The 11,808-nt window shown below is 53.4% G+C and overlaps 2 protein-coding genes across 4 annotated transcripts in view; one reads left to right on the top strand and one right to left on the bottom strand.

The window, feature by feature from the left end:
• Slc26a11 (solute carrier family 26 member 11) overlaps positions 1 to 4,828 on the bottom strand; it is a 24,645-nt gene extending 19,817 nt beyond the window's left edge. Inside the window, exons 1-4 of one of the 2 annotated variants that reach the window (XM_029483896.1) lie at positions 4,775 to 4,828; positions 3,448 to 3,673; positions 2,314 to 2,506; positions 1,121 to 1,206 (exon numbers count right to left, since the gene is read on the bottom strand). In XM_029483896.1, the coding sequence (XP_029339756.1) occupies positions 1,121 to 1,206; positions 2,314 to 2,506; positions 3,448 to 3,630 (462 nt within the window). In that variant the 5' untranslated portion in view covers positions 3,631 to 3,673; positions 4,775 to 4,828. Of the gene's footprint in view, positions 1 to 1,120; positions 1,207 to 2,313; positions 2,507 to 3,447; positions 3,682 to 4,774 lie in introns of those variants that run through there. The other variant, XM_021176391.1, reaches the window with a different exon arrangement.
• A 53-nt stretch (positions 4,829 to 4,881) lies between these two features.
• The window catches only part of Sgsh (N-sulfoglucosamine sulfohydrolase), a 12,209-nt gene continuing 5,282 nt past the window's right edge, over positions 4,882 to 11,808 (top strand). The window contains exons 1-6 of one of the 2 annotated variants that reach the window (XM_021176390.1): positions 4,882 to 5,017; positions 7,565 to 7,725; positions 9,192 to 9,297; positions 9,686 to 9,836; positions 10,110 to 10,266; positions 10,614 to 10,695. In XM_021176390.1, coding sequence (XP_021032049.1) covers positions 4,930 to 5,017; positions 7,565 to 7,725; positions 9,192 to 9,297; positions 9,686 to 9,836; positions 10,110 to 10,266; positions 10,614 to 10,695 — 745 coding nt within the window. In that variant the 5' untranslated portion in view covers positions 4,882 to 4,929. The remainder of the gene's footprint in view (positions 5,018 to 7,564; positions 7,726 to 9,191; positions 9,298 to 9,685; positions 9,837 to 10,109; positions 10,267 to 10,613; positions 10,696 to 11,808) is intronic. The other variant, XM_029483895.1, reaches the window with a different exon arrangement.

The raw sequence follows: 11,808 nt of genomic DNA, 5'->3' as shown, positions 1-11,808 counted from the left end.
CAGCCTGGTCTACAAAGTGAGTGCCAGGACAGCCAGGGCTACACAGAGAAACCCTGTCTCGAAAAAACCAAAAAAAACCCAACCAACCAAACAAACAAACAAAAAACAAAACAAAACTGGTGTACTTAATAAATAGTGAAGAGCAGGAGAGCCCACAGCAGCAAAGCCATGCATGGAGGTCAGTTCTGGGCATGACTTAATGCTGGAGCGTGGCAGTCGACTGGCAACCAATTCCCAAGGAATTGGTTGTAAAGATAGGTCAGAAACGCACCAGGCACCGGGGCACAGACACAATAAAGCCAGGGTAGAGCGGCCAGCCCCAGACTGCCCTCTGTGAAACCTGACCGTCAGTCTACACCTCCGTCAGTGTGATGGTTTGTATATGCTAGGCCAAGGGAGTGGCACTATTAGAAGGTGTGACCCTGTTGGAGTAGCTATGACACTGTGGGTGTGGGCTTTAAGACCCTCATCCTAGGGGCTCGAGAGATGGCTCAGCGGTTAAGAGCACTGATTGCTCTTCAAAAGGTCCTGAGTTCAATTCCTAGCAACCACATGGTGGCTCACAACCACCCATAATAGTGTGTCTGAAGACAGCAACAGTGTATTTATTTATAATAATAAATACATCTTTGGGCTGGAGTGAGCAGGGCCAACCGGAGCGAGCAGAGGTCCTAAATTCAATTCTCAACAAACACATGAAGGCTCACAACTATCTATACAGCTACAGTGTACTCACATACATAAAATAAATAAATAAATCTTAAAAAAAAAAAAAAACCCTCATCCTAGCTGCCTGGAAGCCATCTTCCACTAGCAGCCTTCAGATGAAGATGTAGAACTCTCAGCTCCTCCTGCACCATGCCTGCCTGGACACTGCCATGCTCTCATCTTCATGATAATGCACTGAACCTCTGAACCTGTAAGCCAGCCCCAGTTAAATGTTTTCCTTGGTCGTGTCTGTTCACAGAAGTAAAACCCTAACTAAGACACTTAGGAATGTGCTTCTTGGTCCACAGTGAACAGATGGCTGCAAGCCCCATCCAGCATGACTGGTCTTGGTCTAACTCCCAGGTGTGACAGCAGCAGCCACAGGGGTAGAGCCCAGGGGCACTGTGCCTACCTTGATCTGTCCAAAGCCAATTGTGATGCTGGCAGCGGAGGTGAAGCCTTTAATGACAGGGCAGGAGATGAAGTCCAGCAGGAACCCTGTGGGCATGAGAAGGGGTGAGATGGTTAATCCACGTTAATCCACTCAGCCTCAGAAACACGTGGCCCAGGGGCTGGGCATAGACTGCAACCAAGGACTGATGCTGACACGGTGCTTGGGATATTTTCTTCTAAAGATTTATTTTTTCAAAAATGTATGTCGTGTGTGTGTGTGTGTGTGTGTGTGTGCCTGTGTGAGTTTGTGTGCACCGTGTGTGTGCAGGTGTGAACAGAGGCCAGGAGAGGGTGCCAGATTCCGTGAAACTAGAGCCTCCATTGGTTCTGAGTTGCCCGTGTGGCTACAGCAAACCCAGGTCCTCTGCTGAAGTGGTACATGCTCTTAACTCTGAGCCATGTGTGGTGGGTTGAATATGCCTAGCCCAGGGAGTGGCACTATTTGGAGATGTGGCCTTGTTGGAGTAGGTGTGTCACTGTGGGTATGGGCATTAAAACCCTCATCCTAGCTGCCTGGGAGCCAGTCTTTCCCTTGCTGCCTTCTGAGCAAGAAGGGAAAATCTTCTGTCTGGATGCTGCCATGATCCTGCCTTGATGATAATGGACTGAACTTATGAATCTGTAAGCCAACCCCAATTAGATGTCCTTTATAAGACTTGCCTTGGTCATGGTCTCTCTCTCTCTCTCTCTCTCTCTCTCTCTCTCTCTCTCTCTCTCTCTCTCTCTCTCTCTCTCTCTCTCTCTGTTTTTTCGAGACAGGGTTTCTCTGTGTAGCCCTGGTTGTCCTGGAACTCACTCTGTAGAGCAGGCTAGCCTCAAACTCAGAAATCCACCTGCCTCTGCCTCCCGAGTGCTGGGATTAAAGGCATGCGCCACCACCACCCGGCCGGCAGTCATGGTGTCTCTTCACAGCAGTTAAAAACCTAACAGAGACACCATCTTTCCAATTCCACATTCTAGGCATTTTTGGAAGGTAGGAAAGGTCTAGGCTCTGGGGCTCCAACACTTCTGTCTCCTGTTCAGAATACAGTAAAGATGGAGGCTGCCCGACCCCTGTATACAGAGAAGCACAGAAAAGCAACCCGGGAGGACCTGGTACCCCAGGAGAAGCAGCCTGAAGCTACTCCCCACAGCAGGAAGGCAGAGTCTTACCCAAATGCAGGAGCCCCATGGCCAGCTGGATACACCCAGACAGGAAGGCAAGCAGCACGGCATAGGCAGGCTCACGGAAGGTGTAGAAGGACACCAGGAGAGACATGATAGCCGTGGGGCCCAGAGTCACGTCCCGGGAGGTGCCCAGGAAGAAATACACGAAGCATCCCATGAAGGCGGAGTAGAGGCCGTACTGTTGGGAAAAGACCACAGTGAACACGGGGAGGCCCAGGCTGGTCATTGTGCATTGCTGTCTCTGTGGTTCACCCTGCACGTGGGCACCCCAGCACACACCAGAGGATACACCTCTCTCCTTCCATCAACTACCAAAGGAAGGGCTTGGGGGCCTGTCTGATGAAGCTCAGAGCTCTGTGTGTTGATATTTGTGAGTCTGAGGAAATGTTTATTATTTTACATTTTATGTGCCTGGGTACTCTGCCTGCGATTACGTATGTGTACCATGTGAGTGGGGGTGACCTCAGAGGCCCACGTTAGATCCTCTGTAGCTGGAGTTACAACTGCTTGTTATAAGCTGCCCCATCTGAGTGTCTGGAACTAAACCCCGGGTCCTCTGCAAGAGCAGCAAATGTTCTTAACTGCAGGGCCACGTCTCTATCCTAAGCAATTTTTTTTTTTTTTTTTTTTTGAGACAGGGTTTCTCTGTGTAGCCTTGGCTGTCCTGGAACTCACTCTGTAGACCAGGCTGGCCTCGAACTCAGAAATCCGCCTGCCTCTGCCTCCCAAGTGCTGGGACCTAAGCAATCTTTTAAGACCTGTTGTCTTGTGATTGAGTCTCGCTATGGAACCCTGTGATAGGCTGGTCTTGAACTCTCAATGTTCCTGCCTCAGCTTCCCAAGGGCTGGAATCTCTAAGCACAAGCCACCAGTGCCTGGTTGTTCTTAAGGCCACCATGAAGCATGATTTGGTCCCCAGTTGGAAAATCTAGGACCAGCTTGGCACCCAAAATGAGTCACATGAAAAGAGATTAGACACCAAGGGCCGTCTGGGTCGGACACATGGAAGTGTTGGATTCCATGGTCGGTGTTTCAAACTGTGGACAGACACTGAGGAGTAGGAAGGAATCTATCTGGCTGTGGAGAGGGGACAGCTAGCAGAGGGGTCAGTCGCTTCACCTGGGGTGGGAGTCCAGCCACTTCTGCATAGGCCAGGGCCTGGGGAATGACAGTGAGTCCCACAGAAAGTCCAGCGATGAAGTCCAGCCTCAGCCACTGCAGAGAGTAGTCACGCAGCCAGGCCAGGACGGGTAGCCTCCTCCTCAGGGCCGCAGCAGAGCAGCAGCATGTGTCTGGTGCCATGTGCAGGCTGGGGGATCTGGTCTGACCCAGACCTTTCACAGAGCTGGGCATGGGTGACATGGAGCAGTGATCAGAGGCTGAGCTTGCGAGAGGGTGGCATTATCTTCCCAAGGGCGTCAGGAGCATAGCCTGCCTTTTGTGGCAGGGAGGCTGAGCCAGGTGGCTAAGTTTACCAAACCACGATGCTCTGGGAAAGGAAGCCAGCAAAATGTGCACATGGGCCTGCACCAAGCCTAGGCCTCTCTTTCCCATCTCTGGGCCATAGCCCCTGATCCCAAGCTCTGGTGTCTCTCCACTGTCAGCCCCTACCAACAAAACCCCCGCAAACTAGCTCTTGAGGGGATGCCTAAAGACGACATTTTCACCCCAAAGAACCCGCTCCTTTCTTTACCCCCTCCCCGGGCAACCTGACTATCCCAGCCCAGAAGATGCAGGTCCTGCAGGCTCAGGCTTCCTCTGGCCTGCAGAATGTGTGGGTAGGCAGCCAGGAGGCCCTGAGGAGCCAAGATTTACAAGTGTACACCTCACCACCGCAGAGGGCCACCAAGGTGTTAGGTAGGACTCCACCCACCACTGAGGGCTGCAGTTGGGGGGAAGGGGGTGGGAGTATCTGACATCCCTGAAGTCAAGATTTACCCAGCACCCACTTGTGGCATTCATAGCCCAAGGAAGGGGGGGCGGCCCTGAAGATTCTACTTTGTTTTCCAAAGACTAACTGAAGCTCTCAAATTAATTCTAGGATCCGCTAAGATCCTGGCGAACAGACACACACACACACACACACACACACACACACACACACACACGTCCCAGCCCATAGCTGACTCTTCATTACTGGTCCACACGCCCCAGCCCTTGAAGTGACACTCTGGACAAAATCCACTCCTCCCCACCCCCACGCCAGCGGGATCCCGGGATCGCGTGGTGGGGTATGGGGGGGGGGCACGGAGGCTGAGGTCCCAGTGGGGAACACAAACAAGACTGAGAACCTGGAGTAAGGCGGCCCGGACTCTAATGGTTTGCGGTAGGGAGGGTTCCCGGAGTAGGGCTCACCCGAGGACTCAGCGCTGTCCCTACAGCTCCTGGTGACCCCAGCCCACACCGCCACGCACCCCCTCTCTCCATAACAAGGACCCAGACTCACCCACCAGACGCTGAGACTCAGGGTCTTCCGAAGTGGCGGTAGCTGAGTCCGCAGGAATCTCAGAAATAGAGTGGGCAGGACATGGGCGGGGCCTGCCGTGCACGTGACCGTGGGGAGGGGACGAGCCGGAACCGCTTACCCTGACCGGCGCCGCCATGCACTGCCCGGGACTGGCCTGCTGCACAGTGCTGTTGGTCCTGGGACTCTGCGGCGCGCACTCGCGCAACGTGCTACTGATAGTTGGTGAGTGCCGCCGTCCCTGGCACGGCCACCTGCTGCTGCCCCCAGAAGCGGCCACTGGGCTCTTCCCTGCCACTGGCCCGTGCTGACCCCCGCGCGCCAATTCCTTGCCGAGCCTCCTGTTGCAGGTCTCTTCCTGGTGACTCTAAATGCGTCTGGCCCTCCCGCTTCTGCCATCCCCAAGCTGGCTCAGCATTCCCACATCTGTAGTCAAAGCTGCCAGGGAGACCCGGTGGACCCCGGCTACTCATGCTCGGCGGCTTGCAGAGCAAGGGAGTTCACAGACCTCTGATAAGGTTCTAGAAAAAAAGAATAGCCTGAGTCCCCGAGTTTTTGCAGGATGCCCTGGTCAGTTCTCTTAGCTCCTGGCCCAAAAGTACAGTACTCCAGTGCCCACGCAAACCATCAAGTTCCTCCTGCATTCATGAGACTTCCTGTTTGGGTGATCAGTGCCTGGCTTGTGACAGCCCAGGCCTTCTGAGGTCTGGCTCTGGGCCAGGCCCTCTCTTCTGATAAACTTTGTGGTGTCTGGGCAGGCCAGTTGGTTAATTGTAACATAAACAGTGCTGTCTTAGCAGCACTACCCCCAGTCTCCCCGAGGATAGTCGCGAAGATCGGCCTAGGGTGTACATCCACCGGATAGAATTGGCGCTGGAATCCTCTGGAGCCAGTTCATGTGGCTCTGGAACTTCGGTCCTGTCTCAGCTTGGACAGCCATCACCACAAAACCTGGCAGGCTCAGGGCTAGAGAGGTGGTAGCTCAGTGGTTAGGAGAAGTGGCTGCTCTTCCAGAGGACACAGGTTCAATACCCAGAACCCACATGGTGGCTCACAGGGATCTGTAACTGTTGTATATGTACATGCAGGGAAAATACCGACAAAGCAGAAAATAGAGTCACACTCACGCATGCATGCATGCACGCCACACTACAGGCCAGGTTTTTAACAAACCAATGTATGTCTAACAATTTCATTATATGGAGAGACTGGGTTCAGAGAGCCGGCTCCTCCCTCTGTTTCTGGGGAGGCCTTCCTGGCTTGTTGATGGCACCTGTCTCATTTCCAAACCTGAGAGAGAAATGCCACCGTCCTGTCCGATTGGCTCCCACCCTCACTTAACTGTTGAAGACTGGATTCAGATAATGACAGCAGGAATTTTAGGACTGAATTCAGTCTGGATGAGGGTCAGAGGCAAGAGCTGAGATCTCTGTGTGCAAGCAGCATGGCTTCCTGGCATGCAACAGAAGACACACGTAACACAACCACTCCTGCCTGTCCTCCCATCTGTCCTCCTGGCTGTCCTCTTGCCTGTTCTCCCATCTGTCCTCCATCCTGTCCTTCTGCCTGTCTTCCTCCCTGTCCTTCTGTCTGTCTACCTCCCTGTCCTCCCATCTATTCTCTTGCCTGTCCTACTGCCTGTCCTCCCACCTATCCTCCTGTCTGTCCTTCTGCCTGTACTCCTGCCTGTCTTCCTCCCAGTCCTCCTGTCTGTCCTCTTGTCTGTCCTCCCGCCTGTCCTCTGTCCTGTCCTCCTGCCTATCTTCCTCCCTGTCCCTCTGTCTGTCCTCCCACCTGTCCTCCTGCCTGTCTTCCTTCCTGAACTCCTGGCTGTCCTCTTGCCTGTTCTCCCATGTGTCCTCTGTCCAGTCCTCCTATCTGTCTTCCTCCCTGTCCTCCCACCTCTCCTCCCACCTGTCCTCCTGCCGTCTTCCTCCTTGTCGTTCTGTCTGTCTTCCTCCCTGTCCTGCCATCTGTCCTCCTGCTTGTCCTCCCACCAGTCCTCCCACTGGCTCAGCTGTCATTGGTTCTTGCCGGAGTGGTCCAGCGGGGTGGAGGATGGTGGCTGGACTGGAGGCTGGGTATCCACCTTTGTTCAGGGACTGCATTGCCTCTGAGGCAGGTGGGTGACATGTTGCTCCTGGGTTCCCACTGGGTAGTTCTGGGGAACTCCTGCAGGGCTGTGGGTGCTGCATGCCACCTCTCATACTTCTGGTGCCTCCTGACGGGTCACAGGTCAGAATCAGACAGTCTGCATGGCTGTCTCTGAAAGATGCAGAGGTGTGGTGTACACACACACACACACACACACACACACCCCTCAGCTGTGTCCTGGGCGTGTCTCTCCTGGCTGGCTGTCACTTGTGAGGTAGGGTCTTCAGAGTCCCAGTAGTCTGCAGGGATTACATGCAGCCATCACCTACTAACACGCCTGCATGGATGCCAGTCTGTTGGGGTGTGAGCTCCTCATGCTAGCCTACCTGTTAACATTCCCACCTGAGTTTCCTGTGCTCCCTGCAAACCATGGTGTCTTCTTCCCCTGCTAACGCATCACCCAGGGATCTTGCCTACCTGTGTTCCCTGCTTGCTCACAAACTCCTATATCGTTGTTCCTGGCATCACACCCCCTCAGGCTTTCCTTCTTCTGGGAGTGTCTAGTCCAACTCCTGAGCATCACAGGGACCAGCCTTTGCAGCAGTACCCTGGGTACCCCCCAGCCCCCACTGTCCCTCCTGACCCCAGCCAACACGCCCTCTGCTCTGTCTTCCTCAGCGGATGACGGAGGCTTTGAGAGTGGTGTATACAACAACACTGCCATCGCCACCCCTCACCTGGATGCCCTGTCCCGCCATAGCCTTATCTTCCGTAACGCCTTCACGTCTGTCAGCAGCTGTTCCCCGAGCCGTGCCAGCCTCCTCACCGGCCTGCCCCAGGTGAGGGTGGCTAGTGGGATGGGGGGACTGGGCAGGGCGGGGAGTGGATAGGTGGTGACTCTAGGGTCCTCTCTCCTGGGGGGTGCTACCTGGTTTCCCTTGCATCCTTAGGGGCAGGTACTCCCCAGAGGTCTCAGGTGCAGCCAGGGCTCTGCCTCCACACTCCTCAGTTCAGCTGGCTCAGTGCCTTAGTGTCCTCCTCATCTGAGATGTGGGCACAGTGAGGTGTCACTTGAAGGTCATTGTGGGCGTTGGTCAAGCACGGCTTTGCGGGGAGAAAGTGCTCAGCACAGACAGAGCCTGCACACCTCCTGCCCAGCCCTGAGCTCAGAACCTCTGTGGGGTCAGGCACTTCCTTTTTCTGTTGTTATGGTAAAAGTACATAAAACATAAAACTTGCCATCTTAACAGTTTTCCAGTGCAGTCAGTGGTGTGAGATACGCTCACATGACTGCAAGCCATTCCTCCATCCACCTCTAGACACTGAGATTAGCATCTCTGTGGCCCATGTCAGAATTTACTAAATCTTTTTCATGATCTCTGATATAAATGCCTTTAATCCCAGCACTTGGAAGGCAGAGCCAGGTGGATCTCTGAGTTTACAACCAGCCTGGATTACAGAGTTCCATGACAGCCAGGGCTACATACAGAGACCCTGTATCAATGTTTTATGTTTTAAAGTTTTTTTTTAAAAGATTTATTGATTATTATACATAAGTACACTGTAGCTGGCTTCTGACACAAGAAGAGAGCATCAGATCTCATTACGGGTGGTTGTGAGCCACCATGTGGTTGCTGGGATTTGAACTCAGGCCCTTCAAAAGAGCAGTCAGTGTTCTTACCTGCTGAGTCATCTCGCCAGCCCTGTTTTAAAGTTTAAAATTATATTTTAATTTTTTTGTTTGTTTGTTTTTGTTTTTTCGAGACAGGGTTTCTCTGTGTAGCTCTGGCTGTCCTGGAACTCACTCTGTAGACCAGGCTGGCCTCGAACTCAGAAATCTGCCTGCCTTTGACTCCCGAGTGCTGGGATTAAAGGCATGTGCTACCACCGCCCGGCTTTACATTTTAAAATGGACGTTGTTTGAGCGGGTGAGGTGGAACACACCATACACATCACAGTGAGTCTCTGGAGGTCAGAGACAGCTTGTGGGAACCAGTCCTCTCCTCACACCACGTGGGTCTCAGGGATGGGACTCAGGTCTCCCTTGCGCTAGCGCTTTTCCAGGTGCGCTGTCTTGCACAGCCCCCAACCCTTTTACAGAGACAGGGCCTAGGACCAGGCTTGCCTCCAGCTCACTGTGCAGCTGGGGCACATCCTCCCTGGTTCCTTTCCTCCTCCGGCTGGTGTCCCCTGTCACAGGAGGGAGACCAGGGTGGAGTTCCCCTGGGCCAGCATCCACAGGGGTCCCGGGATGAGCTGTGGGGTGTCGGAGCGTGGCCTCACAGATGAGCATCTTCGTCTACAGCATCAGAATGGCATGTATGGGCTGCACCAGGATGTGCATCACTTTAACTCTTTCGACAAGGTACAGAGCCTTCCGCTGCTGCTCAGCCAGGCCGGAGTGCACACAGGTGAGGTGTGGGCAGGGTGGCACAGGCGTGCGGTCCCTCTCTGATCCCTCCCACCCAAAGCTGGAGGTCTGAGTCACTCTCAACCTGTGTGAGCTGTTGCTCAGCCAGGCCAGCGTGCACACAGGAGAGGTGTGGGCCTGAGAACAGGATGCAGGTGCAAGGCCACTTTGTGATCCTTCCTAGCCTCTTAGAGAGTCCAGGGCTCTGAGTGTGTGGGGATCCAGGGCTCTGAGTCACCCTCAGCTCATGAGGTCCTCCCTGAGCACTCGTCCTAAGAGTCAGGCCAAAGCCTCCAAACTATCCATGCACAGCAGCCACACTTGGGCAGGATAAGGGGACAGAGTGGACTCTGGACGGACAGACAGACAGACCTCTTGTCCGCCCTCAGGCATCATTGGGAAGAAGCACGTGGGTCCGGAGACGGTGTATCCCTTTGACTTTGCATTCACAGAGGAGAATAGCTCTGTGATGCAGGTGGGACGGAACATCACTAGAATTAAGGAACTGGTCCAGAAATTTCTGCAGACTCGGGATGACAGGTAAGGAGGGCTCCGTCCTGTTAGCCCTCTGGGGTAGCCAGACCCTCAATAGTAGACTTAGGCTGTCATCCCAGGGTCCACAGTTGACTGTGGCAGGGGCAGAGGAAAACATTCTCCATATCCAGAAGAAGAGGGGGAAGGGGAAACTGAGGCAGTGAGTGAGACAGAGTGCCAGTGGGCATGCGCCATGCCAAAGTATGTCTATCTAAGAATTGGGTCTCCAGTGGTCGAGACAGTGGCCTGGTCTTGACTGACCCCCTCCCCTACACTCAGGCCCTTCTTCCTCTACGTGGCTTTCCATGACCCGCACCGCTGTGGGCACTCTCAGCCCCAGTATGGAACCTTCTGTGAGAAGTTTGGCAACGGGGAGAGTGGAATGGGGTACATCCCAGACTGGACACCCCAGATCTACGACCCTCAGGATGTGATGGTAGGAGGGACCCTTGCAATGTTCCCAAAGCATGCAACCTGACCTCCTCTAAACCCCGGGCCCTGCCCTCCTGACAGCTTGCAGCCCCTGCCTCCAGTGTGTATGAGGAGACTTGACTTAGGGGGCTTCAGGTTCGTGGGGGGGGGGGCTGCAGAGAGAGCCCTGGACCCTGGAGATGAAATGCTGAGTGTGCAGAGAGTAAAGCTGTTTTGACTAGTCCATTCATGGGCGTGCGCGCGCGCACTGTGCTGCCTCCTATCCAGTCAGAAGTCACCCATGCAACCCCGTCTCCCTATTCCCCGCCCCCATCCTGGCTCTGAGATGCTCTGCTCTGATTTCATCCTCAGGTGCCCTACTTTGTCCCGGACACACCAGCAGCCCGAGCAGACCTAGCTGCTCAGTACACCACCATCGGGCGGATGGACCAAGGTGAGTCCCAGTGACTGAGGCTGTCCCTCTCATCCTAGGCCAGGGACCTTTAGCTGGACTTCACATTAGTGGAGTCCTGGAATCAGCATAGTGTTAGCCAGGGTTAGTGTTGGATGGGTGAGGCTTAGTGTCTGGGGCTGGGGCCTCAGTATCCCTTCATGTTACTGCTTAGCTATGTCTAGACCCTTTTGTGTGTAGCTCTGTTTTGGGGGGTTTTGGTCTTTTTTAATTTTTAAACTTATTATTAGCTGGGCGTGGTGGCGCACGCCTTTAATCCCAGCACTCGGGAGGCAGAGGCAGGCGGATTTCTGAGTTCGAGGCCAGCCTGGTCTACAAAGTGAGTGCCAGGACAGCCAGGGCTACACAGAGAAACCCTGTCTCGAAAAACCAAAAAAAAAAATATATATATATATATTATTATTATAATTTTTATTTATCTGGATATACTGTAGCTATCTTTAGACACACTAGAAGAGGGCATCGGATCCCATTACAGATGGATCCATGTGGTTGTTTGGATTTGAACTCAGGACCTCTGAAAGAGCAGTCAGTGCTCCTAACTGCTGAGCCATCTCTCCAGCCTTTTTTTTTTTTTTTTTTATGACAGGGTTTCTCTGTGTAGTCCTGGCTGTCCTGGAACTCACTCTGTAGACCAGGCTGTCCTCCAACTCACAGAGACCTGCCTGCCTCTGTCTCCCAAATGTTGTTTCTTCTCCTTCTTCATATTTAATTTGTGTGGGTGCTTTGCCTACATGTATGTGAGTGCATCACATGCACACAGTGCCCACAGAGGCCAGAAAGGACAACAGATCACCTGGAATGACATCATAGATGGTTGTGAGCCACCTTGTGGGCGCTGAGAATCAAACCTGCGTCTTCTGGAAGGGCAGCCAGTGCTCTTCACCACGAGCCATCTCTTCCGTTCCAGCTTTCATTTTCATTAATTAAATTTTTTCTTTGTTTTTCATGTGTGTGCGTGCGTGTGTTTGCATGTTTTCACACATGTATGGGTGTACAAATGTGTGTGCATACTTTCACATGTGTATGGGTGTACACATGTGTGTGCATACTTTCACATGTGTATGGGTGTACACATGTGTGTGCATACTTTCA

This window comes from Mus caroli, chromosome 11, assembly GCF_900094665.2.
Source record: "Mus caroli chromosome 11, CAROLI_EIJ_v1.1, whole genome shotgun sequence".
Taxonomy (NCBI): Eukaryota; Metazoa; Chordata; class Mammalia; order Rodentia; family Muridae; genus Mus; species Mus caroli.
Note: the sequence above shows the minus strand (reverse complement) of the source record. Positions and strands in the feature narration are given on the sequence as shown.